The sequence below is a fragment of the Mustela putorius genome, unplaced genomic scaffold (genome assembly GCF_011764305.1).
Source record: "Mustela putorius furo isolate JIRA1106 unplaced genomic scaffold, ASM1176430v1.1 tig00003858_pilon_pilon_pilon, whole genome shotgun sequence".
Lineage (NCBI taxonomy): Eukaryota > Metazoa > Chordata > Mammalia > Carnivora > Mustelidae > Mustela > Mustela putorius.
Genome location: NW_025422010.1, coordinates 2,212,384 through 2,239,176, shown reverse-complemented (window position 1 = coordinate 2,239,176; position 26,793 = coordinate 2,212,384). Strand labels below are relative to the sequence as shown.

The 26,793-nt window shown below is 58.5% G+C and overlaps 1 protein-coding gene across 7 annotated transcripts in view; it reads left to right on the top strand.

Moving 5' to 3' along the window:
• The window catches only part of CABIN1 (calcineurin binding protein 1), a 147,660-nt gene that overhangs the window by 108,529 nt on the left and 12,338 nt on the right, over positions 1–26,793 (top strand). For all 7 annotated transcript variants that reach the window (XM_013051282.2, XM_013051280.2, XM_045065244.1 and 4 more), the window contains one exon: positions 25,888–26,051. In XM_013051282.2, the coding sequence (XP_012906736.2) occupies positions 25,888–26,051 (164 nt within the window). The remainder of the gene's footprint in view (positions 1–25,887; positions 26,052–26,793) is intronic.

The following is a 26,793-nucleotide window of genomic DNA, read 5'->3' as shown; positions in this document are numbered from 1 at the left end:
GCTGGGGGGAAAAGAAGGACGGCCTCTCAATGCCCTGTACCCCATCTTTATCGGCAGGAATCAGTCATACCCCTTCTACTCTAACTTGCTGCCAGTTGGCTGTGTGATCTTGGGGGAGTCCTCTCCACCCACCCAGTGAGCAGATGCCAGGTATTAGGGAGTGGCAGGCACAAAGTGCCTGCCTCCTGGTGGGTAGCCCAGCCTCCAAGTCTAATGCACGGCCGGGCCTGAGACAGTGCCCTGGCCCTCGGGAGGGAGCCAGGGCTCCAGATGGAGGCCAGTGGTGCTATGTAGCACACAGGCTCTGGAGCCCAGTACACCAGGCACTCCCAAGCAGGGACCTCATCCAGAACAGTGTCTCTGTCACTTCCCCTCCACCCCAGGCACAGTCCCCTGGCACAGGGCCCAGCAGGAGTGGCATGCTTAAAGACTGAATTCTTCCCACCCTCGAGAGTTCCCTGGGACAGGGTTAGCTGGGAACCAAGTAGCCCCAGAGTGAGGGACGGCAGGCCCCATCCTGGCTCAAGTGAACCCTGGCCAGGTCCTGGGGTCTGTGCCCAGGACATCTGCCTCCTGCTGCAGGGCTTGACTTGGCCCTTCTTTCCCACTACGTGCCCCCTCCTAGTTCTCGAGAGGCACAGTGCCTAGTGGGCCTGTGGGCAGCTCTTGGCCTCACTTAGACCTGCCCCTGGAGCTGAGTCACTGACACCCACCCCAGATGTCAGCCCCAAGTTCGGGGCCTTTTGCAATAGGCAGAAATCAGGGAAGACCAAGGCACGACCCAGGGATGGGGTGTTGGTCTCCACCCAGTTAATTATATCCTATACCACTCCTGACAGCAGCAGAGTCGTCCTGCCTCTCAGCAGTAAACGAGCCCGAGGAGCGTCCGTGAGGGGTGTGCCGGCCTGTGGGGTACTCCAGTGCAGAGTCCCGCCCGTCCTCTCTGGTCAGGGCCAGGGAATGTTGGAATAGGAAGCCCCCCCTGTTGGCAACAGACCCACACCTTTCCTGCAGTCAGTCCACCCACGTCACCTTTGCTGCTCTCAGGACCAGTTGTGACCAGTTCATGTTCCCCCTCTGTCCCTGTGCCCACACCTCAAGGAATGTGTTGGCCTGTTGTTAAACCTGCTGTGCACCAGGCCCTGGGCCAGGGAGGTCGAGTGTCCACAGGCCCATTTCATGGAGGTGCCAGGAAGTAAGGTTCCATAACCCGTCCGTTTTGGAGGAAGACTGTGAGCCTCACTGTCTGGTGCTGAAGCCCGTGGGTGGTAGCCTGCAGCTGCACATGAGGGAAGGAGAGCAGAAAGCCAGGCACAGGTTGGCTCTTACACTGGGATCGGCCCAGCTGCTCCCAAGCAAGAGTGTTGCCCGCATGATTCATTTATTGGGTAGGGAGGATGGTGTGGCAGTGGCCAGGGGAACATGGGCATCTAGCTCTGCCCTAGCCGGCGGTGCTGGGATTCCAGGTTGATAGGGGCTGGAGTCAGGGGCTGGGCAATGGTAGAGGCCAGGACCACCCCTGGGGGCCATGACTGCACCTTGGGCTTGTGTGGACACCGGGCCTGTGTGGGCATGACTGACTGGGTTGGGCCACCTGTCTATGGTAGACAATCTCTGCCTGGCTCCACCCAGGGGCTGGGGACCCTGAGGCAGAGCACAGCAACAGTGGAGGCTGCCACTGTTGCCACAGGCCCAGAGCATCTGTGCCCAGCCTGGCCCACGGCAGCAAATGGCAGAACTGGCCCCATTTACAGGCTCTCCCTGGGGGCTTTATTTGGGGTTCCGCCTTTGATCCTCCACAGCATGTGTGAGTGGCTTAGATGCTATTATTATCCCCATTGTACAGATGGGGAAGTTGACACCAGCAGGTGCCCTAGGCTGTCAAAATCAAAAGCCCTTTTCTATCCTCTGCCCACCAGGCTGACCTGGCTTCCCCTGTTGGACAGCAGAGCTTGTGACCCTTTTTTCAGGCCCTGTTCATAGGCCACTCCCTGGCTGATGTGCTTGCTCTGGGTACTGGGAGAGGACGGCACTGAAGGGGCATTTGTGGGGTGTGTTTCTTCAGTGGCGGGGGGTGGGGGTTGGACCCTGCAGAGATCAGTTCCATCTGCACCCTTTGAACGGTGTGCAGAAGCCCAGGGAGTGAACCAAGATCACACAGCTACGCATGTGGTGAGGCTGGAGTCCAAGCCCTGGTCTGTCCCTTTCCATGACCGGCTCCTTTAGCTGCCTTGTTGGGAAATCACCAGCCACATCCAGGCTCTCTCTGCTCCATTAGTGATATCTGCTATGGGCATTGGCAGACTGTGTTCTGTGCCTCTGCCCCCTCATTCAGGGGGTGGAGTCCTTTGCCTCTACCTTGCTCTGAGGCCTCCAGGTGGTGAGGTACTCTCTTACTGGGTCTTTGTCACCTTATAGCCCATTTTGTCTTCCTTCAAGCCATTAGAGAGGCCCCCTATTGATGTGTACCCAGGTTCCTGGGGAAGGTGAGCCCACGAAAGCTGTGGGCGCCCAGAGCTCACGGTGGGTTTTGGGTAGGGCTGGCTAGATGGGGAAGGATCATGAGGAGCAAGGGACAGGGGTGGGTTTGTTCCAGCCATATGTAAGTAAGCCTCATCACCTTTGGCCTCCCTTTTGGAACCTCACCTGCTGTCATTGTTCCTCCTGCCCACAGGCCTTTGGCTTCAGTGCCTTCATCGTCCTTTGAAAACATACCGGTTGAGGGCCATTTTGCAGTAGGGGCTTCCCTCTGTGGTCCCCTCACATTCTTTTCCATACACAGGGTCACTGCCCAGCCCAGCCTTCCCAAGCCTACCCTATGTCCTCTTGACCCACCCCTACCCCCTGCCCCCCATCCCTGCCCAGCCCTGCCTAGGCTGGTCTCCTCCAGCAAGTCTCAGGACCTGCCTGAGCCACACCACTGCAGTCACTTTTGTGCACGTGCTCTTTGAGACCCTCTGGCCTGAATAAAACCCCTACTCCTCCTAGGGCTGATATCCCAGAATCTGGGAGCGGGGGAGCTGACAGTGGGAGAAAGGCAGAGGAAGTGACATTGGAGGAGGTGCTTGCTCGGCGGCCTTCCGAGCAGAGGGAGGTGTGAGCCAGCGTGGGCATCAGGCAGGTGCTGTGTGCCAGCAGAGGGCCAGGCTGGGCCAGGTGCAGAGTGCAGACTTCCTCCTAGGGCAGAGGGACTGGGGGACGAGATCGTTAAGCCATCACACTTGCTGACACGATGTACCAGAGGGGCTAGGCTGGGGCAGGCACACAGCACTGCCAACCTGCTACTTTTGGGGACTCCACTACACATGACAGCTCATGGAATCCTTGCAACCCATGAGATGTAGGTAGTGCCACTATCTTGTCTTTATAGATGGGGACACCGAGGCTTGGTTACCCAGCAAGTCCACCCCTAAGCCAAGACCCAGGCAGTGGGAATGGCAGCTAGTAGATGGGCCCTGGAGACAGGCAGAGGAGGGACACAGGGCTCCCTTAGACCAGTGGCATGATGGGCAGGGCCGCGAGGACAGGAAGCATAAGGGTGCGGGGCGGGGGGAGTAGCGGGGGGTAGGTTGGAGCTCAGCTCCGCTCTTGCATACCAGGTCCACTGTCCCACATGCTTCTGCCCGGTTGAGACCTGTGTCTGCACGTGTGCATGTGGGACTCCCGAACACCACTGAGGGGCCACTGCTCATCATCCCAGTACTTCCTGCGCACCCATGTCATCTGATTCTCGGAAGAAATTATCTGGGAATTCACTGTGGCTTTCCTCTTCCCCCATGGTACCGAGTCCCCAGTGGCTGTCAGTAGCCCACCTGGCCAGCGAGGAATGGGATCAGGCTCTGCTCCTGGCCCTGCCCTTGGCAGAGGTAACTGTGGCAGGTGTCCTGCTCCCCCACCCACAAGCCCCAACACACTAAGATGTGTGGAGCTGCACAGCAGCACCGTCGTCAGGGTTAAAGGAAATCCAGTCACATCACAGTGGGAATTAGAGAACAGAAAAGAAGGGAAAAGTTTAAATTGGGGAAATCTGAGCTCCTTGGCTGTAGTAGAAATTGCTGCAGTGGTGCTATTTTTAGCATTGTTGAGATGATCTATTGGCCAGTTGCAAAAGTAAACAAAAGATTCACTTCAAGTTCTCCAGGGAAAAAAGGTCCAGTTTTCAAGAATCTTAAAAAGGTTAGCAAACTTGTGTGGCTTCTTAGCTTATCCCTGGGTCCTCCTTCCTTCCCATGTCCTGGGCTCTGCAGGCTCTGTTGAATTTCAGAGCTTCCAGCTTGCTGGGTCCAGGATCAGGCTGGAACAGCCTGGAACAGGTGCTGTAGGCCTTCCTGTCCACATCCCTGTCTCCCTGTCTGTGGGAACCACATGAGCCCAAGAGGTGGCTGACTGGGGAAGAGGAGGGGGCGGCGGTTCCCACCTGAGAAGCTGCAGAGTGTCCTGGCCCAAGGCCACAGGACACCCAGGCCCCTATCCTGACAGGACCACAGCATAGTCCTCAGTCCCTGCCCAAGCCCAGCCACCGTCATTCACAGATAGAATTCTTTAAAGATTTTTATTTATTTACTTACTTGGCAGAGAGAGAGAGATCACAAGTAGGCAGAGGGGCAGGCAGAGAGGCAGGCAGAGATCGAGGGGGAAGCAGGCTCCCTGCTGAGCAGAGAGCCCATGCGAACCTTCAGGATCCTGCAATCATAACCTGAGCCCACAGCAGAGGTTTAACCCACTGAGCCACCCAGGTGCTCCACATAGCTAGAATTCTTAAAAAACCACCAACAATCAAATGTAAACAGCCTTTAGATGGTCATTCCCCAGCACACAGTCTTTTCTGGCCATTGGAGACCGTTGCCATCCCTGGATACAGAGCCAGTTGTGGCAGTGCCAGAATGTTCGGCTGGAGGGAGAGGATATGTTTTAGCCCTTGGCATTCGTGATCCCGCACACTGTGCCAGTCCTGCAAGGGGATGCAGAGACCCCTGCAGGTGGCACAGCTGTGACTTGCCCTGGGCCACACAGTCAGCAAGTGGCAGAGCCCAGACGAGAGCCCAGGCCTGGGACCCGCATCCTGTGGACCAGCTTCCATGCCGGAGTTTCTGGCCAGCCCAGGGGGCCAGCTCGGATTGTGTACATATCCAGCACTGACCTCAGCCCACAGCCCTCTCCACCCAGCCACTGGGGGTGATCCGTCAGGAGCTTGCTGTTTAACATTCCTGAAGAACATTTTCCAGTGTAGACTTCTTTTCCCACTGCATGCTAGTTTTTAGAGGCTTGCTCTTGGATACATGTCCCTGCTGTATCATTCTGGGGCACTGCACATAGCTGTCTCAGCTCAGGCAGAGAACTCTGGGCTTTACCCGCGTGGGATGCAGTCCTAGGCCCAGGCACACCATCTGGAGGGGCAGCACCGTGGTGCCGAAGGCAGCAGGGGGAGGCACACTGCTAGGAGGAGGCCCAGGCCTTGGCAAGGCTTTGGAAAGCGGAAGAGCAGGCAACCCACTTGGACCAGGGACCTGAGGATGGCTGGGAGCGAGGAGAGAGCCTGAGGGAGGTCTCTGGCTGCTAAGGTTGTAGGCTCCCTGCCACAGTGCCAGGAAGAAGAGGGGGCTTGCTGGCAGGCCCTCCCTGTGCCCCCATCCCCAGGCTGCAGGTGGCCTATCAGTCGGTATGGTCCAGTAGAAAGCTAAAAGGTGGGAAAGATTGCCAGTGAGTGGGCCTCTGTCATGGAGGGGAGGGAGGCCACAGGGCTTGCTTCCATGGGCACAGGGAATCTCCATTATTATTCCTCCCTTCAACCCTATGATCCCCATCTCATGATGAGCAAGCTGAGGCTAAGGACAGCGGCAGCACAGGCACAGCATCACTCAGCCCAGAAGGATCAAGGCTGGGATTTCCACCCCAAAGCGCCTGGCCTCAGAGAGCTCAGACTGCTCCCTGCCCACCCTCCTGGCCCCCCTTCCTACCAGCCCACCCACACCCCGCCTGCACCCGGCCTGGCAAGGTTTGAGGTAAGAGCCCATGCTGTTGGCCATGGTGCCCAGGGCCAACAGGAGGGGCCCTGCAGGAGTGACCATCCACCTCTGCCCCGGGCTTTATCCCGCTTGCCAGGCTCCGACCAGCTGGCCCCATCCAAACCCTGCAGGGAGGAGGGGTGCTGCATTACCATTTGCAGATGAGGAACCTGAGGTGGCAAGCCCCAGGCTCCTGAGCCAGGGAGTGGTGGGATAGTGGCTCTGCTTCCTGCCACAGTGCTGCCCCTGTGGGCCTGGCAGGCATACCTGCTGACTGAGTCAGGATGTGGAAGTACCTTATCCTCTCCAGGGTGGCATGTGACCCCTCAGACTCCATCTCTGAGATGGGAGATGGGATGTCCAGCCCCTGATACTTGAGAACCTTGTGGTCCCAGCCCTGTGTTGAGGTGGCTATAGGCCACATATCTGAGCCCTAAGAAGTAGCCCTGTGCAGCCTAGATGGGGCCTTTTCTGGGCCTCATCCCTACCAGAGCCTGTTACCACCCCATCCTGGGTAGGTAGACAGGGGCCCCAGGGCATGGGAGAGACCACCCTGACCTGCCTGGTCCTCCCTGCAGCAGTGGTCATGGGTGGGCTGTCGGCAGCATATAGCATTCCTAGTCTGCTACCCCCAAATCCACCTGGGTGATAAAAAGAGGAAGCAGTAGCATCCCCCCAACCAGGGAGGATTCTAGATGTGGGATGTGGCAGGTGTGGAGAGCAGTTGAGGGTCCCAAAGGGGTTTCACAACAGGGGTTGGGACGGGGGAGGGCAGGTTGTATTTGCTGGCCTTTGCCTGCCCTCCCCAGAGCTGTGCCCATGACTGCTGCCCATTTTCCTCCCCTTCCTTGCCAAGGCTTCCCTTCCTTGTCCCTCCAGACAGATCATTGATACCTTTAGGGGAGCTTGGGGGTGCCGGGTGAGCTGCCCACAGCCTTTGGCTACTCTGAGGCACCCTAAGCTAGAGTGGAAGCTAGGAGGATGGGCATTGGCCATAGGAGCCCAAGTGAGGGGCCCAGACAGTACCGCCCAGGGCTCAGAGATGCTCCCCTACAAGAGCATGCTGATGGCAAGGCTTTTGCTTGTGATGGATTCTTGTGAGATGGGGCTGCCCGCCCCCCAGGTTGCCTCAGGCCCTGTCTGTAGGTCATGCTCTGGCCTGATGTCTCCCATCTTTTACTGTGGATAATGGTGGGCTTGCCTTGTACGGGGGTTCTCTTAGCCAGGAGCCTCTGTGGGTATGGCTGGGGCCTGTGGATGGAGGGCGGGGCTGGAGCGGGCCTGGGATGGGGATACTGCATGTCTGGTCCACACATCTTCGTACCCTACTCCAGGCAAGGTGAAGGCCGCTGCCCTGCCCTAAGAGTCTAGTTTTGCTGTGACTTCCTAATCCCGGTCCCTGCTGACCTCAGTTTCCCCATTTCCAGAGGTGGGTCAGCGGATGAGGTCAGTGGTTTTTCCAGCCCATTTTCCAAAGGAATGCTTTCCCACACACCCCACTGGGAAACATGAAAAGGCAGCCTCTCCAGTAGACAGGAAGGACTGGGTGCCACCTGCTCCGGCCACACTCCTGCCCTGTCCAGGTTCCTGGGAAGGAGGGCCAGGAGACCTGGAGAAGGCTGCCGGGTCTCTGCCCTGCCACCATTCTGCCAATCCAGACAAGGCTTCCTAAGCTCTGTGGCCAGGCCTTCTTTCTGGGGTGGCTTCAGTCTGGGAATTTGTCTCCTCCTCCTTCATCCCCCCTTTTCCACTTTTCCTCTTTGGAAAGTTTGACCAAGTTGCTTCTGAGAGAGCAGCATTGGGTTGAAAATCCAAACCAGAACTCTAGCTCCAAGAGTCCCTGCCTGGTTTCCATGGTGATGGGCTGTGGCCACCAGTGCCCCTGAGGGCAGAGCAAGGTCTCCCTCACAAGGGCAGGCCCAGGCTCTGCTCCATGGTTGCTCCAGCCATATACCTGGGTGACTCCAGAGAAGCTAGTCAGATTTTGTAAGGCTTAGTTTCTTCATCTGCAGAGTGGGGTTGATTAGACCTACCTCGGGGTTATAAGAGTACAGCCTGCCATGTGCCATGAGGATATTGTGCCCAGGAAAGGGTCCTGGAGGGTCCCTGCAGGGGGAGGGAGCTGGGGGAAGGACCCAGATGACATAAGGCACATGGGTGACAGGGCTCACTAGGGCCAGTGGAAGGAAGAGAAGGTGACATGGATCAAAGCCATCTGGCAAGGCCTTGGAAGTACAGGAATTTAGTTGGTTAAAAACAATTTAAATGCTGATTTCTAAATATGCATAAAAAGTCTAAAATTAGGGTATGTCAGAGTTGGTGGAACTTCCCCTTGAACTCCCTCCTTGAATTCGGGCCCATGACCTGTAGGAGCACAGACTTGCAGATTCCATCCAGCCACACCCCACTCCTCCAGCTCCCCATGTAGGACAGATACTAGTAGGGGCCAACTCTGGGGTATAGGGGTGGCCCACCCAATACTGGTCACAGGGAACCCCAGGCAGCAGGGGCATCTCTTGGGGCCTGGCCACCTCAGCGCCCCCAGGTCAGTGCAGGGCTTTAGTCCCAGAGAGAGACCCATCTGGACCTACTTGGAGGAAGGTGGGGAATTTTGGGCTCCAGGCCATGCTTTGGCTTAGGCTCCAGCCCGGGGTCCTCACAGGTGGGAAGTGAACCTGGCTCTGCCACAGGGGCAGAGGCATGTGAAACCCAGTGAGGTGGTGCTATGGGAGGCCTCTGAAATGGCCCTGAGGGCTGGGGGTGAGGAGCCCTCCCCGGGTAACAGGAGTCCGCTACCCTCTGTAGCTTCACTTCTGTATGAGGTTGGGTGTCAGCGCTTGGCCTTTGCACCCTGAGTGTACTACTTTGTGAGTCTTGGGGTGCTGCGGGTGCAGGGCAGGTGTACCTACCAGCCTCAGCAGGTGGTGGGGTAGGGGGGCAGGTAGTCAGGAATACTCCTGGGGGAGTTGGCCAGATTGTCAAACCAGGGAGAAGGTGTTCCAGAAGAAACCATGTGGGGTGTGAGGAGGACCACAGCTCAGGGCAGGAGTGGTGGATAAGGTAGATTGGGTCAGCCCTGTGGTTTGTGGTCAGCAGGCTGGCTCCGCCCCATGGCAGTAGGGCGCCTACCTCAGGGTTTCCTGGTGGCAGCTCCGTGGTTGAGTGGGGAGCTCCTAGAGCTGCGGGCTATGTAAGTTGGAAGGAAGGTCTGGAGAAGGAACTGGGGGCTAGAGAGCTGAGGGAACATGTGGGGGCTGGACCAAAAAGAGCCCTGCAGAAGGTCAGAGGGAAATCTGGGGGAGGGTAGGATCTGGCCACAGAGGAATAAGACCCATGTCCCCTGTAGTCGGTGTGGCTCGGCTCACAGAACAGTGCTGTGTTCAGGCTTTGACCTTCTGCGGTGGGCCAGCAAGAGCATCCTGTCTATGTGGGAGCCCCTCTGAAAGGGCAACCCCACTGCTAGGGGATGGAACCCAGTCCCATCCCTTCACAGTATGGGTGGAAGGTCCCAGTGCTCTCACAGAGGTTGCACATTACTCCAGAGAGCGGAGGGGTACTGTGCCTGGGTTGCGTCTTCTGGTCACATCTCAAATGTGTTCTGCTTCGGGGGCACCCCTGTGGACTGTGGACTGTGGACTGAGCTGTGCTCTGCAGAGAGAGTCTGGACGAGTTTGTTCCCCTTCTGATGCTGTTTATGAGACTTGAAGGATTTCTGCCTGTGGTTATTGTGGGACAGGAGAAAGTGGTGGGCCTGCTTGGGAACCCACATGCCTACGGAGGTGCCAGCTTTGCCTAGGACTTAGCTTCTGTCTTGCGGTTGATGTCGGCTCACCCCTGCCCACTGTTCAGCTCCACCTCTCCCTGCATGAGGATCCTGTGGGGACCATCCAGGGAAGAAACCTGGGCTTGGCCACAGCTACTGTAACCAGTCGTGCCCTGAACCTGGCCCTACTGAGGTTCCTATCACTCCCCTTCACTTAGCAGCCCACCATCTGCCTCCCCAGCCCCAGACCTCCCCAGCCCACGAAGGCCATTTATTAGGAACCTGGGGTCAGACGATAGCTAGACTGCCCTAGTTTTCTCAGTGTGCATGTCAGACATGGCTTTTCTCGGATGCAGGCTTCCCTCCTGAGATGAAGCGGAAGCAGCTCAGCAGTCCTCCAAAGAGTGGGCGATTCTAAAAGCCTGGACAGAGCTCTCATTCCCAGCCCTGACGTGGGGGTGGGCTCAGAGGAGCCCATTGTAAGCGTCTTCTCACTCCAAGGAGGCTCTCATGGTCCCTATCAATCATGCCCCAAGACCCAACTTGCCCTGAGAAGCCTGCTGGCCTCCCTTCTCTACCCTGCCTGTGACCCTTTTCTCTCCACATAGCCCCCTCCAAGTGGTCCCTATTGGCTATCCCTGCTGTCACAGGCCCCTAACCTGTCTTTCCTTCTCTGTTCTGTTTCCCTGTGGGGGGAGATCCCTGTCCAACAGCACCCAGCCCGGATGCCACTCCTGTCTTCCCCAGGAAGCTGCATAGTCCCTTTGTCTCATTCTTGTTTCTCTCTCTGTGGCCACCTCTGCTCTTGATCCCCAAGCTGGCTGGGCTGGAAGTGCCAGGTGATCTGAGTTGATGTGGATTGTGGCCGCGTTGGTCCCTGCCCATGAGAGCCTTGGTGTCTGCGTCTGCCTCGTGGTGACTGGGAATGTGGACATGGCATTCCCTTCTGGGTAAGGCAGTGGCAGGAATATGTGCACGCCAGAGGCTCACGTGCTGGTCCCTGCGGTGCCACACATGGCACGGGTGCAGCTCTCTGTTGAGGCAGACGCAGCCATAGCCTGAGGGACAGGGATCCTTGTGTCGCACCCTGCTCACCATAGCTGTGCTTTTTCCCTGGGCATGTCATTTCCCTGTTCCCCACCACTGTGTCCTCACTGATGGTCATACAGGCAAAACAGCTGGATTCACTCTTGCAGGCGTAGAGCACAGTCTAAAGAATTTCTGAATACCAGAAACTCTAGCATATGAGAATGAAGTGGGGTTGTAGTTGGGGGTCTATATACTTGCGGAGGAGAGGCACGTTTCACTATCTTAGCTATCAGGGAAGAGAGAGGAAGCTGGCTACCATGGGACTGTGAGGCCCAGCATCTGAGGCTGGCATGTACTTGGCAGAGAGGCTGCCCAGGCACACACAGAGCCAGTGTCCTGCAGCAGGGAGTCAGGTGAGCAGCAGAAAGGCTTGTGCCTCCAAACTAGTTGGCAGCTCAGAACTCCCAAGGCTGAGGATTGCGACTGTTAACTCCAAGGAGAATTCCTGCCACCTAAAGGCAGACCTGGACTTAGCCAAGGAGGAAGATGAGGTTAGGCCAAGTGGGGACTAAGGTAACATCAGAAGAGAACCAGGAGTGACCTGCAAGTCTGTTTTGGCTCAGGTCTAGAGAAGGGATGGTCATAGGGGGCCACTAAGGCCGCATGGTCTCCTGGACAGCTCAGCCAGCAGTGCCTGGGGCAGCAGCCAAGCTCTAGGATCTAACTGGCTTCACTTGGTCAGGAACCCACCTTTGCTGGGGGCTGCTTACCCTCACTGGCACATGAGCCAAAGGCTAAGTGTCTATTTCTAAGGAAGGCTGTGGTTACTACTCCAGCAGGCTGCACTACACTAGTGACCAGAAAGTGTCCAGAAAAGGGTGAACAGTGCCCTGTCTGCCCTCTCTGCTGGTACCCCCCCAGGGTAAGGACATGCTGAGGCAGAGGCTTGGGGACATACACACATGCACCTGTCAGTCTCAGTTCCACACCCAGGTACATGGCATGTCTTCTGTCTACTAAGTAGCACAGGTCACAGCATCTGCCCACAGGCTAGTGTTCATTCTTCTCTGTGGCTCCTTACTCAACACTGACACCTGGGGACAGTTCACATTCTGCCCTCTGACCCTGCTCACCCTCCTCCTCACCCTGCATGTTACTGGTAAGGACTGCTCGTCCAGACAAGGCCATAGTTGGCCATTTTCGCTTTCTCTAGTTCCTCTGGCTTTGCTGATCATCCCTGGGCTCCTGGAGAGCTAGCTCAGCTTTCTCTCCCTGCAGCCACCCATGGGAGCACACATGCTTTGGGGGAGGCCAGGCCCCTATCCTAACTAAGGGCAGCAAGCAGTTGGCATTCTAGAAATGGTTGTGGTGTAGACAATAAATGTAGCCAGACAGCACCATGTGAGTAGGGGAGCCAGAGAGGGGCTGTAAAGAGGAATGTTGGCTACCCAACTTCCCAACATGAAAATGGGTGAAGCCCTGGCTCCCCACCTCCCCGCTGGCTGCCAGAGGCTGCTGGGTGGACAGCAGCTGGGGACATGATGGGTCAGCCCCCTTAACCAGGGGCCTCAGGCCAGGGGTGCAGAGGTGGCCCTCAGGGTGACCTACCTATTGCCCTTGCCATTGTTGTCCTCTCCATGGTGACCCATGAAGTTTGGGGAGCTGGACTGGGAAAACCCCTGTAGGACCAGGCAATGTCCTTGGGACTTTTGTTTTCTTATGATCAATTGTTGAAGTTTGCTTTGGAGATTTAAGGTCAGACGTCCCTTGGAAAGGCAGTGGGACACTCTGATGGCATGAGGGTCCTCCTCACCGAAGGCTGAGGAGGCTTGGGCCTGCGTGCAACCCAGAGCCAGCACATCCACATCGCTCTTTCTCCATGGACAGAAGCATGCCCTTTGACATCCAGACAGATGGCAGGGGCACCCTGATCCGCAGGGCTGACTCAGAGCAGGAAGTCCACAGGTTAGACCCTGCTTGCCGGGGCTCCTGCTGGACTCTAGGTGAGCATGGTCAGGGTGGCCAAGGTTTCAGGGGTGGCCCTGAGGTGGATGAGCTGCCATCCTTCCTGGACAGCAGTTAGAGGCCTGTGTACTGCACATCCAGGTGCTTTGTGGGTGATTAGGACCCATGGGGCCTCTCCTGTATAGGGTACTAATGAGTCCCCAAGGCTCTTTTGGGCCCAAAGAATTCTTGAGGATCTTATGCAAGCCTCCCCCCACCCCGGTTCCCTGTCTCAGCACTCTCATGTGAAGCCCCAGGGGGCTTCCAGTGTGCCCAGGAAGGCTTCCTCCTGAGGGCTCAGGTAGAGTGATTGCCCCCTCCTGATTCTGGGCCTTAGTGCCATGGTCTGACAGGCTAGAGATGTCAATGCCCATCTCACAGGGCTCTGGAGAGGCCTTGCATAAACCAGGGCTTGGGATGCTGTGTACTGTGAGGTCCCCAGGGGAGGGCCGAGGAAGCTGGAGACCACTGGGAGCACACATTGTCCCAGGCTAGTCTGTCTCCAGAGACTTTGCTGGGCAGGGGCCTTGCACAGAGCCCCTGAGCTCCCCTCACCCGCTACAGGCCTCCCTCCTACTATGACAGCTAAGACCGTAGGACCCCAGGCTGCCTCAGCCCACCCTGGGCCTCAGGTGTGTCATGAGAGCACCAGAGAACTACATACTCAACACAGCTTCTTCCTGGCCTAGGTGTGATGAGTACATGTTCTCAGCCTCCTTTGGTCTGACTTTATCTTACAGGAAGTGGATAAGGTATGAAGTGAGGTCATGAGCTGTGCAAGGCACAAGTGTCACTTGTCTGCTCCAGCCTTCCGTACAGCCAGGAGGAGTCATCCAGCTCTGAAGCCAGCCAGACCTGGGAGCGGGTCCTGGCCATACTGACCTTACTGCTGTGTGACTCTGAACCAGTGCCCAACCTCTCTGAACCTGTCCCCACATGTGAGTGTCAAATGATGATATGCATGTAGATGGCAAGGGGCTGTTGTGACTTGAGTGCTGTGTGGATTTAGAACTCCTTTGAGTCTGGACCTATGGCAAGCACTCGGTCAGAAGACTCTTGTCCTTACATAACCCTGGGATGGCTTGTGCTCATGCTTGTTTCCCTGCAAGTGGATGACCTCTAGAACCAAGACCTCGTTTTTCCAGTGCCTGGCAGGGAGTAGTGGTCCTCCGGGGGGTAGGGAGGGAGGACAGTGTGTGTGACATCCCCTTGGCTGAAGGGGTAGGTCAGACCCAAGCCCATTTGGACTAAGGGCACCTGGCAGGGGCAGATAACAAGACTGGGAACACTAGCGGGCATGAACTAGCTTGAGTGTAGTATAGGTGGAAACAAGTTGGCTCAGGGAGATGGCACCATGACAAGTGTCACCAGGACAGGGGCCAGGTGGATCTGAGGCCACTGGGTGTGTGGGAAAGGAGGAGGAGGAAGCAAGGCAGTCCTGGCATTGAGGTGGTGAGAGAGAAGTTTGGGGGGCAGCAGTGGGGGTGCCAGGGCTTGGTGCACATCTCTCTGTCCCCTGTCCCTGTCTTTGCTTGGCCTCTCCTCACCTGGGAAGGGAAGAGCCGCTGGTAGTTGGTGGACAGTCCTGGAGCCATGTGCCCCACAGTGCTGTGCGCACACCAGAGCTATGGGTGCTGGGGGCAGGGTATTGTGTTCCTGGGTGAGGCTCTTCCCTCTAAGTCCATTCCTTATCTGTAGAAGGAGCACAGTCCCCCTTCCAGGCTATCCTGAGCTGAGAGGGAGAGGTGCTACTGCCCTTCTTGGAATAGAGTCTGATAGGAGGTCCTGAGCCCACCCTGGCCACTCCCACTGCCTTGACTCAGGGCCTTCTCCAGGCTCAGCCTCGCAGCCCAACTGAAAAAGGAGGCCCCTGCCAGCTATAAAGCCCACAGGGGGACTGCCATGCCATCTTTGTTCTGCCCTTCCCCCTGAGGATGTTAGTGGGAAAGTCTTTACTCCACCTCCCACTGCCCCATTGGATCAGCTAGGACAGCTCAGTGTAGCTGCGTGTCCCCACACACCCACTCCTCTGCCCTCCACAGGGCCTTCGCCTGGCACAACTCCAGGGGGCACCGTTCACATAGCTACTGCGTGCAGGGTGAGGACTGCCATGGCCCCCCGCACTCCCTGCCGCCCCTACATCGCTTGGTCTGGCGCCTTTGGGACTCACAGCCTCCCGCGGTGAGGGCTGCACCCCTCGCCGGGTGCGCAGACCACCACCACCGGCGCCCACCAGACCAGGGAACCTGCGAGGATTGGTCGGCAAGTCAGTTGCGCTACTGGGCCCGCTTCCAGGCCGAGCGAGGGAGCGAGTGCCCGCGCCCCGTCCGGCTCTGCCCGCCCCGCCCCGGCCCGCCGCGAACGAACGAGCCTCCGCGGCCATGGCCCGACGCCCGCCCTAGCTCATCTGCACAGATGCCACGGCGGAGCCGGCGGGTAGGAACTTGACCGGGGCTTGGGGGCGGGGGCCTGGGCCGCGACCGCCTCTCCTCCTCTGCCTGCCGGCTCCCCGCTTTCCAAAGCTTTTGCCCAGCCCTCCCCGGGTCGGCTTGGGCTGCCACCCCCGCCCCGGCCCCCTGCCCGCCAGGCACAGCAGGAAGCCCGCGGGCCGTGGTTTCCCGGGCGCCGCCGCGGAGGAAGTCGGCCAGCGGCGGGCCGCGGCGCCCCCATGCCCCGGGGCCGGCGCCCTGCACAGCGTCAGGTGGGCGGCCGGGAGGGCCGGGCGGGCCGGGCGGCGGTGCGTGGGGGCGGGCGGCGGGCACCAGTAGAGCCCGCACCCGCGCCACTGGGGGACAAGCCAGCGCAACGAGCCCCGGGCGAGTCCAGCCCGACCCAGCCCGCGGCCGCGAGCCAGGGCGCGGGGGTGTGCACTGCGCTGCGCCGCGCGAAAGCGAAAGCCAAAGCCGCTCTCCCGCCGCCGCCGGCCCGAGCAACTTCGCGGCGGGCGGCGCCGAGGAGGAGCAGCGCGGGCCACTCCCGGGGATGGTGAGCGGGCTGGCCGGGTGGGCAGCGGCGACCGGGCGCGGTGCTTCCCCAGCTATAAATAGCTGCTGTGCGGGGGTGGGAGGCTGGTGCCAGCGGTTTGTGAGCGCCTGCCTAGCCTGCTCGGAGCCCGGAGATGGGCCAGGACCTTGCCCCGCGGCAGAGTGGGAGGGAGGGTGCAGAGGGGCGCGGGGCGGGGGCATGGGACGGGGTTGTGGGGGGGGAGCAAGGAGGGTTGCGGCACACGCAGGCGGGGCCGTGGTGGAGTTGCGGACTGCCCCCCCCCCAACACACTTAGTTGTTTGTCGTTTCTGGTTTTCCGCGGGAGGCGGGGGGGTGGGGGGTGGGGGAGGGAGGGGCAGCCAGCAGTTCTGGGGACCCAGTGTGCGACGTCTATTTGGTAAGAGGCTGGAAGCAGGCGGGCGCCAGCTGCAGGCAAATTGCAGGCTTCCCCAAACCCTGCCTCTGCTGGGGACTCATTACCTGTGGATGGCGCGGGGAATCCCTTGCCCTCGGGAGCCCCGCCAGGACCGCTCGGGTGGAGGGCGACGGCGCCCCTGGCGGTTTCTGTACAACCCTGCGGCCAGAGAGGCGGGCCCTGGTGGGTTTGCAGTGGAAGCTGCAGGACTTCCTGCCCCCGTGGTGTTCAACCTAGCCTGCCCCTGGTTGTGCCACCAACCTTAGGCCTGGAGCAGGACAGTGGCTCCAAGTGCTGTGGGAGAGGCAGGGCCTTTCGCTTTCGGGAAGATGAGGCATCTTGGCCCCCAAAGGCCTCAACACTGTAGAGGAGGGTGGCTCCTGCAGGCGATGGAGCTGTGTGGGCCAGCTGTGGGAAGGGCACTGCATTTGCCAGCCTGGCACTGTGATGTTCGCCTTACTTGGGGACAGGCGGGGTGGTGGGAAGAGCAGAGCAGTCTGAGTTTTGCCATAGTTTCAGCTCCCTGCTGGCTGTGTGCCCTGAGACAAGTCTCTCCCCATGAGCTCTAAATTAATATCCCATGTTAGAGAAGCTGGACAGGCACCCTGTCAGTACTGTTGGCCCCTGGGGCTCACAGCCACCAAGTGCAGCCCTGCACACCCTCTCCAAGTAATCTTGCTGTTTGGGAGAACCATATGGATTCGCCTGCGACAGGTGTCTCCCTAAGACTTTGAAGGATGCTGGTATTCTCCCCAAGGCTGCTCCTAACCTGAGGGCCAAGGGTCCAGATTCTGTCCTGGCTCAGCATGGGGTCAGTAAGGCTGCCTTACTGCAGCTAGACTGTGGAAAGTGTTTATGCTTCTCTGAGGGGAGAGACCCTAATCTACCCCAGCACCTCTCCCTCCTGAGGGGCTCCCTTGCTCCCTTCAGCTCGTCACCTGCATGGAAGCAGACTGCTCCCACGGCCTCATGCCCACTGCTCCTGGGAATGGGATGCCAGCAGGCTGCCCGCCCTCGCCTATTTGGAGCTCTGAGTCACCACTGCACCCATGCCAGGTGCGGCGGCGGGGGGGGGGTGTAGGAATCCCTCTGCCAGGGGAACGGGTTCTCCCTTGGGTGCTCGCAGCACTGTGTTTTCTGTGAATAGGAATGTTGGAGCTAAGCAGCCCTGGGAGACCTGTTCATCTGTCGTACTGTGGCACACGGAGCTAGCTGGGGACCAGGAAGGCCTGGGATGATGGACTGCACCCCCCCAACATGCACCCCCTGTCATAGGTCAGCATCCAGGCCCTGCTCCTGCTGCTGCAGCATACCCACTCTTTTGTCCCCTTTGTGGGATCCAGTCCAAGGAGAGGGAGAAAAGATCTATGGGGAAAGCTGTTTAGCCAATATGGTTCATAGTAATTCTAAGGACAGCCCCAGGTACCCACCAGGAGGGGACTGGTTGGGTACACCTGTGGGGTAACGCGCTATGGTCATTTAAACGATAGGAGTTTTGATGATAGAAAAAAAATACCTGTGCTCTGTTTACCGAGTTAAAATTTAAGATAAAAATTGCAAGCTCCAAAACAAAAAAATTCCACATTACTTTGTTCTACCGCTCAGGATACTCTGGGTGATAAGGTCAGCTCTAGGGGATTGCCCATTTTCTCCCACTTGACAGAGGCCCGTTCTCCTTCCTGGGTTTTCTCTGGCTTTCCCTGAGCATCCCCTCCCCTTATTCCCTCCCTCCTTATTCTCCCAGCCCATTACTCCTTATACCAGCCATTCCTTCTCTCCCCTCACCCTGGATATGTGTGTGTCTGTCTTTCCTAGTTGCAGGGACTCCCTCTGGGGGGTGTGCCTGACCCATCCATGAGACTCCTGGTTGCTGGGATGCACTTGGCTTTCTGTGCAGTTCCCAGGCTGATCTACCCTGGGAGACCCAAGGCCGCTCTGGAGCAGCCTTGAGTTGGGCCTCCCCAGCACCCAAAGGGGATTCACCTGGGGCATAAACTCTCTAAAACCTGTCTAGGCCTTGGTTCATGCTGGGGACTCACTCAGAGGCACTTTAGAGCTGCACCGAGGTTGAGGGACTTGGAGGCCAGGGTTTGTGGCTTTGCCCTGAAACATTCCTTTCCTGGAGGCCGCTTGGGCAGGCCCAGTGGCCCCATGTCCCTGTCTGCCTAGCTTGACTCTCATTTGGGAGGCCTTCCGTTCCCCCCAGGATCTGTTCCAGGGGCCTGAGGAGCTGGTGAGTAAGAAAGACACAGCTGTTCCTGCCCAGCGCTAGGTAGCTCAGAGTCCGGGAGGCCATGAATGGGCAGGCCAGGATTTGGGTGCTTGGGACTGGCTACTAATCTCCAGAGCTAGCCTTTATAAGCATCCTGTGAGAAGCCCCTAGTCAAGTAGGGGAGATCTAAGAAGGCCCCAGGCAGACGTAAGCCCCTCTGGCTGCAGCAGCCTGGGGTGAACTGGAGAGGATCCAGACAGCCAGCTGCCCACCTGTTGCCTCAACAGATTGAGCACCCCGGGTCTCCCATAGTACTCTCACGTGGCATCTCACTGCCTTTCCCTGCGTAGTTTATCCCCAAGGCACAGAAGCCTGTCTCCTTAATGGCTTTTCTGGGTGCTCCCAGGGTTGGTTACTTTCTCTTCTGTCCTCCGGCTTGAGCCTTGCCAGGTGTCCTAGTTGGTCATGACCCCAGTAGTAGCAGAGTGGGGAAGGGACACCTGAGTCCTAGAGGCCATGCCCAAAGCAGGGGCTCAGGGGACTAGATTATGAAGTCTCTGAGGCGCTCAGAGGTACTGGTGGAGGACACTCACTCCTCATTGCTCTGCCAGCAGGTGTCCAGTTCCAGCTTCCCCTTTCCAGGGAGGCCGCCTCAGGTCTTCAAAGGCCCTGGCTCAAAACTGAAGTGATTTGGTATCACTGCTTGGTTCTGTGTTTCTGTTTCTAGTCTGTAAATCACAGATCACACTGCTGACCTTTTGTACCTCTGTAAGCATTCAGAGAGAACTCGGGGAGAGAGACCTGAAGTCGGGGAGTGTAGTCCCTATGTCTGGTCCCATGCCAGGTCACCAGGTAGCTTTGGGCAGGTTGTGTGAGCTCACCTTACTCCTCTGGAAAATGAGGGGTTGGTTGATTACACACTTGGACAGTCCCTGCCAGCATGGGCATGGGAGGAATCAGAGTCTGCACCCAGTCCCCACAGCTTAAGCCTTGTCCACTCAGTGAAAAGCCCATGCCCTGGGTCTGAGTGTGGCTTAGTTGGAAGACCCCGACAAGGCCACACCTCCCACCTGCCTCCTTCTCTGCTTTGGCATTTCTGGGCCCCTTTTTTCCCCAAGGGGCCTTTGCCTGTGCCCTTGGAGGGGACGGGGCCACGGAGAAGCTGTTACTGAAAGATGGGATCCATGTAGGTGACCGGTACATCTGGGAGCCTCAGAATGACCTTGGGGTGTATTGTTGAGGATGGCCTGAACAGTGGCCTTGCACAGGGCACTTGGACCTACTGGGAGTCAGAACTGTATCTGGACCTGTGGTTTCGGGCTGCCAAGCTTAGAGTTCCTCCTAAGCCATGGCAAGCCCTACTGGTGTGCAGGGAGCCAGGAGTCCATCAGTATGGATGGGCAAGGCCTGCCAGCCCACACTGAGGCAGGAAGGGAGGTGTGGACTGGCCCGCTGATCAGGAATCTGGGGAGAGGGGAGTCCCTGCCCCTCCAGGAAGCTGCCCCCAGACTACAATGTGCTGGCGACATCATGAGCCTTGGGAATGAGCACGACCTTAGCCTGGCAGCTACGAGCAGTACTCCATGCCAGCGGAGGCATCTGCTGTCCATCCCTGAGGGGCTACCTGCCAAGGGTTTGGTGACCAGAGGCCAAGGCCTCGTGGCCTTCCTGCCCAGGCACCAGCCTCACTCTGCTTTCCAGCCCCCTTTGGGAGTGGCCAGTGTGTTCACGGGCGAGAGTATAGGGTGGCCTAGCAGCACCCCACCCCTTCCACCAACCCAGCTCTCAGCTCCCCTGGGGGTGTCTCCAGGGGCCCCCAACCATGCTGTCCAGCCTCCATGACCCCCCAGGCTTGCCCCAGTGTGGGGCTCCCCTTGTGAAGCTCTGTTTTCTTAAGAGCAGCAGGAGGATGCCAGAGTCTTGAGGCTACAGGGAGGGTTTGGTAACTTCAGAGTCTGGGGCTCCATGAATTATTCAGGTGGTTATAGTCTGTCTCCATGATCTCATCTGCTAGCCAGGAGCCTAGAACCACTTGGACGCACTGAGGTCGGCTGAGCTGCTCCTGAGGAGCTGCACGTGGGTGGAGCTTCAAGCATGGTCCCATGTTCCTAAGTGCTCCGAGGCTGCTGCTGGGTGCCCCCAGCTCCTCAGAGCTCTCCAAGCAGGCACCGTCCCAGCCAGGATTGCGTGTGTGCCTGCACTTTGGCAGAGGGGAGTCTTGGGGGGCAGCCAGAGCTACAGGACAGGGGGCCAGTGGATGAGGCACAGGGGAGAAGTCAGAGGGACCCTGAGTCATACCTCCTAGGCCCCGCCCAGCACCAGTGGGGAGCCCCATCCCAGACCCTCTTTGTGGGCCACTCGAGGGGAGCCCCATCCCAGACCCTCTTTGTGGGCTCCCTGCTGCCACTGGCTCCCACTCCTGCCCTCACCTCTCTGTGATCCTGCTTTGGCCTGCCCTTCAGCACCCAAGTGCAGGCCTCCCTCCGGCGTTTCCCAACTGCTCCCCCTCTCAGGCACTGTAGCCTACTGCCCTCTCTTTAGGCCCCTTCTTCATCCTGCCTCAGATGCCTCCTGGCACATCCCCCGCAGCCTCCCTGAGGCCCGCGCACGTGGCCTTGGCTGCTGCAGGTGAGACTCTGGCTGGCACCCCTTCCTTCCATGTGCAGACGTCCCTCACCAGCTGCCTGTCCCTGCCCTGGGCCCTCCCTGCTTCTCCGAGGGGCGGTAGGGGGAGGATGCTTCAGCTTTTTCCCCTCTGTAGGGGGCGGGAAGTGTCCCAGTTGTCTTGGGGCTGCGGGTACCGTGGGGGCTCTGACTGTAGACACAGAAGCCTGGCACTGCTCAGGCAGAAGGCTGAGTTGTTGGCTTACTTGCCACCCTGCCAGCTGATGACTCTGCCTGGTGGCTCCCCGCCCTCAGGCCAGCTGTCGCTGGAGGCTAGCTGCATGTCTGCAGGAACCTCCCCAGGGCTTCTGGTGTCTGTGGTTCCCTTCTGAATCTCCGTGGATTCTCTGCCCTGACATGTGTGGTCTTCCATCCTTTCTGAAATACGCAGTTATGTTATGGCTGCATGCACATATCTGGAAAGGAAATGGACAAATAGGCCACTCTTGTGTGAAAGGATCCAAACCATGGCCTGAAACACATGTACTCCTGTCTTCACAGGGTGCACTCTGGCCCCTGTGGCCCCAGGGGTTGACCAAAAGCCCTTCAGGAGTCTGGTTCCCCGGGCACAGGGTCGCTGTTCTGCCCACAGAGGGATCACAGACGGGCCTGCGGGGCAGATGCCACTCGGACAGACTCTCCGTCTGTCAGTGGCTGTGGTGGAAGGTAGCCCAGGGCGCCAGCTGTGCATTCTGGGTTTGGCTGCCATCCAGCAAGGTGGCTGGGGGCTCGCTGCCCCTCAGTGGGCCTCGGGTTCCCATCTGCACAGTGAGCAGTTTGAGCCAGCTGAGTATGCTTGAAAACGTCCATGACCATGAAACTCTGATGCCACCAGATTTGCCTGTCTGGGAGCAGCTTTCTGGAAATCAGGAACGGGGCACAGGAGGAAGGGTAGTGGTGGGAAGGGCAGTCCCCAAAGGTGAGGTGGGCAGGCCCGTGGTGCCATGGCATGACAGTGAACAGGTGGCAGGCAGACAGAAAGTGTCTTATTGAAGGTACTTCCTTGCTTCAATGAGCAGACAACAGCCCCTGCCTGCATGTGATTGCCAGTGGGTCTAGCGGTGCCTGGTCACCCCTCACAGTCCCAGGTTGGCCCACTTCGGGAGGTGACATGCTAAGTCCTCCAGAGAAGGTATGTTTGTTGTTGTTGTTGTTGTTTTTAGCATGCTTACTGGCTCATTTTGGCACATCCCATCCCTCTTCTGAGAAAAAAACCAAACAGGTAAATGCCTTGCATCTTTGATTCTAGAACTTGGGGGCAAGAGCAGGAGTTTGGGATCCCCTCTCTGCAGGGACCCTACCCATGTCCCCCACCATCTGCAAAGTCTGCTATGGTCACCTGGCCCCATGTGTTTTCCTTCTGCAGAGGGCCCCATGTGTTTTCCTTCTGGCATCACCTTTTCAGGCCCTCCTGTGTTTCAGGGGAGAGGGGAGAGCTGGCTCCCGCCTGACCAGGAGCCTGGCGGGGTACACCTTCAAGCAACCCCAGGTCCTGGCAGCCCTCAGCGAGTGTGTTGCTCACCTGCCATGAGCAAGGAGGCATGCTGCTGGCATCCACCATCCACCCCCCTCTGGTGCAGGGCTCATGTGCACACCCAGAGCTCCAAAGAGCATTCATTTCCCTGTGAGCAGAATTGTTTCCCGCCTACCCTGGAAACCTCCAGGGTGAGGGACTGGCAGGGAGATGGAGGAGCTAAGCTTCCGCAAGCAGGAAGCCCTTCTCAAGCTGGGCACCTTGCCTGCTCTACTGGGGTTGTGTCGGGTCCCTGGGGACTTGGAGCTGAAGCAGACCTGCCCCCACTGAGGATGCATTCCCAGCCACAGGCCCACCCCTGACCATCTAAGGAGCTGACCCTGAGTGGTCCTGGCAGAGACTTAGGAGGGCAGCAAGCCAGGAGGGCTTTAGAGAGGAGGTGACATCATAGCCGGGCTTGAGAGGGCACAAAAGACTGGCTGGGCAGAGGAGGTGAGAGGGCACCCCAAAAAGTGAGAAGCATAAAATTAACAGTTCTATAAGAGGGAGGATGTGGTGAGTGTCTGGAGTCAAGGGAGGAGTACAAAGGCCAGTGAGGCTCAGGCTTCAGCTGAGGTAGGTAAGGAAGCTGGCTGTCAAGGATATAAGCGGGAGGGATGCACTGACATTATCTTTTTCCTAACTTGTCCTGGCCCAGGCTGGGTGGATGGACTGGGGGCAAGAGCAGAAGCAAGAGGCAGGATGAGGCCCAAGCTGGGGCAGGAATGTTAGGGGCACAAAGGGCAGGCTTGAATGCCAGGGAGGGGCGGGGGTGTGGGAGCTACCCTGTGGTTCTAGCACTGTGGAAGAAACCTTTTCTGATAATTTACCAAGGATGAAATGGGCCCCTTCCAGAGGTGGTGAGCAGGCTGGGGCTGGTGCAGGATGGGGCTGGTGCCCACCAGGCAAGTTGTGGGAGCCAGGCATTGGGGCCTATGTACCCCAAGTACCTGAAGCCTCTTGAGGTACTAGCACCATATCTGAGGCCCCGTGACCCTTATCTGTGCCCTTAGCCGGACTCACCCCAAGTCCCTGGCGGGCCTGTCTTCAGACCTCTTCCCCTCCTGCAGCCTGTGCCCTGACTCAGCTAGCATGGAGGACAGGGGTGACATGGGATGAACAGGGCCACTTACCAGGGCCCTTCTTCTTACATAGCCACCCCCAAACGCGATTTGAGAAACAAATGTGTGTCTTCCATCCATCCTCCCTGATTGCCTCCCAGGGGACATCAGGGTCCTCCACCCCCAGGTGGGGGTGCTCACAAGGCAGCTGAAAGAGACTTTCTGACCCCAGATCAAGGTGCACTGGGAAGAGTGACCTCCCCCTGTCCCCGAGTCTTCAGAGGTTTAGCCAGGGAAGAGGGAGGCCCTCAGTGAAATCCAGGGTCATTCTGGGCCCTTATGGTTGACAGTGCAGAGCAGGGCATGCCCCTCTATGCCCTAAGGAAGAGAGAGATCCTGGAGCAGTAGGGTCACACCCAGCTCCCGGACTTGGCCTGTGGCGCTGGGCCAGCCCTGGCACACGCCTACAGTGTATCAGCACATGGTCAGGCTGTGTTTCTGGCTTACCCCCTCTCCTGTGAGGTGTGGGAAGGAGCCCAAGGCCAGCAGTGTAGGGCTCGAGCAGGTGGTGGAGGCTTCCCTCTGGGCTGCTTGGGCTTGTCCTCCCTGTCCTCAGGGCTGTGGGCGTGGTGAGGGGCCAACTCTCAGGCTACCCCCATGCTGTGTGACCCTGAGGGAGTCACTCCTCTCTGAGCTCTGCCCTTCCTGCCATGGTGAGGAACAGGGTGATGTCTGCAGTGCCGTGGAAGAGCCAGGCTCTTCAGTCTTACTCTGCGAGGCCTGCAGGCAACAGAGATGGCACCTTCTCAGCCATTGCTACACATCTGGGGGCAGGGTGTCAGGGCACACTGGCCAGACAACTGCTCAAAGTTGTCCCTTGTCCTGTCAAGCGGCAGCTTTTCTTGCGCTGCTGTAGAAGCCACCTGAGCCCCATTGGAAGTTACAGCATTGGTGTCAGAGCTGTGGGCGAGGGTGGCCTCAGCCTCCTAGTTTTGTCCAGGCCGGGAAGCAGCTAGTGCCTTGTTTGGCACTGCGTGGGATGAAGGATGGTTGCCAGCCTTCACACAGCTTGGAGGGAGGAGGGTGGCACCAGTGTGTGCAGTGTGAGCCCCCGGGATCAAGTGTGGAGGCTGTGGGGGCTTGGAGCTGCAGGTTTTAGGCTTCTCTCTTGCTTGAGTGGCTCAAGGCTGGAGGTACTCTGCCTCCTGTCCCAGGACTGCTAGAACATGGACTTAGTCACTGAGCACCCACAGGAATAGGGTCTGGGAATGACACCCCCTGGGTACCCTGCTGGGACCCCCAGGTGGAGGAGACAGCTTTGCTCCCTGGCCCAGTCCATTCTGGGCAGGACTTTCTCTAGGGTGTTGGCTGCAGGGAGCCAGCTGTGTGCCCACCTGCTCCTTCCAGGCCCCCAAAGTCCTGTCCCAGAGACGTAAATTCTAATGTCTAGGTCCTGCAGCCTCAGGCCTGCTTCTGTTCACTTACAGTTCACTCCCTTGGGTATCTTTTCCTTCACCATGCCTCAGCTGGACCAGTAGGTCTCAGACACAGTGCTGGGTATGGAGATGCCCCAGCTGCCGATGGGCAGGGTGCCCGGTGTCTGACACCAGACTGAGGGAGATGGTGGCAGGGCTCCCCAGAGCCAGCCCTGCTCTAGCTCAGCCTTCAGACAGTGAGGTTGAATGGCAGAGAAGGGGGGAGGTCTCAGGTGAAGTGTACCCCGGACAAAGGCAGGTTGGAGGCAAGCTGGGCATTCTGTAAGCTGCAGGTCATTCTCAGCCTAGCCCTCTAGTCACTGGGCATCACTGGAGGGAATGCACATGGGTGGAGGCCAGGCTTGAGCCTATCTGGCCAGCAGCAGCTGCCAGAAGTTCACAGTGGCCACCTTTTGACCCATCAGTTTGGCCCTAGGATTGGTCACGTGGCTGAGTCAGCACCTGTGTGAAGGCACAGAGGCCCCGGGCTTTTCCAACTGGTTGCGTTTGACTAGGCACAACCTGCATGTTTCGAGCAGGGGACAGAACAAGTACATACGTGCCACGCAGCCATTCAAAAGAGGACAGGGCGGAACAGCATGTATCTCCTTTGCCACCATCCATAGGGGGAAACTCTCCATTCCCCTGGGACGGCAGGAGGGTTCCAAGGTGTCCTGGCCCGGGCAGAGCGCCTTCTGGCACTGCAGCAGGCTCCAGCCACAGCAGCCGCCCTCACACGCCCACCTCTGTCCCTGTCACAGGGCATCTGGCGGATCCCCGTGGACGAGATCGACCGGCCAGGCAGCTTTGCCTGGCACATGAACCGCTCCATTGTGCTGCTGCTCAAGGTGCTGGCCCAGCTCCGGGACCACAGCACCCTACTGAAGGTGTCCTCCATGCTGCAGCGGACCCCAGACCAGGGCAAGTGAGTACAGCCGCCTGGCCGCATGCACACTCAGCCCCATGAGGGCAGCTGGCACTGCCGTGGGCCAGAGCCCCTCACCCACCCGGGGCATCTCTCTACCGGCTGGGGAGCCCACACCAGCCTTTCTCTTCAGGGGCCTCTCTGGTATCAGATAGCATCCTGCCCTGTGCCCTCAGGGCAAACACAAGTTACCCCTTCCTTACCTCCTGCTTTCCTTTAGCTTGGAGCTTTCAGGGTGCTGTCAGGTCGCGGGGAAGACAGGGGTCCAGATGATAGCCAGGGTCCCTCAGGGGAAGGCGAGTAATAATTGGCCAGGCAACAGGGGGACCACAGTCGTAGAGGTAACCAGGGATCCCTTTGCCAGATAGGGTGGGACAGATAGGCCGGAGGGACATCTGCTGCAGCTGCCACCTGCGGTGGTTGTCGGGGATCCTGGGAGTTATGGTCTGGCCCAGCTGGACCAACAGCTATTCTCTATTCCTGCACCACTTTACCTTCTCTTGTCTCATTCACCTGTAGGGGCTGGGGTGGGGGGTGGGGGCCGGGGGGCTTCAGCTGGGGTCTGGGGCACCCTGGAGACAAGCTTTACAGAGAAAAGCCAGAGGCCCCCAGCTCTCACTCGGCCCAGAGGGCCCAGGGCAGTCCATGCCAGGTGCTATGGCAAGAGGCTCAGGGAAGGCTTCTGGGGAGTGCCCCAGGCAGGAGGGATGCTGAGGGACCCGCAGATGTTCTCCGGGCAAGG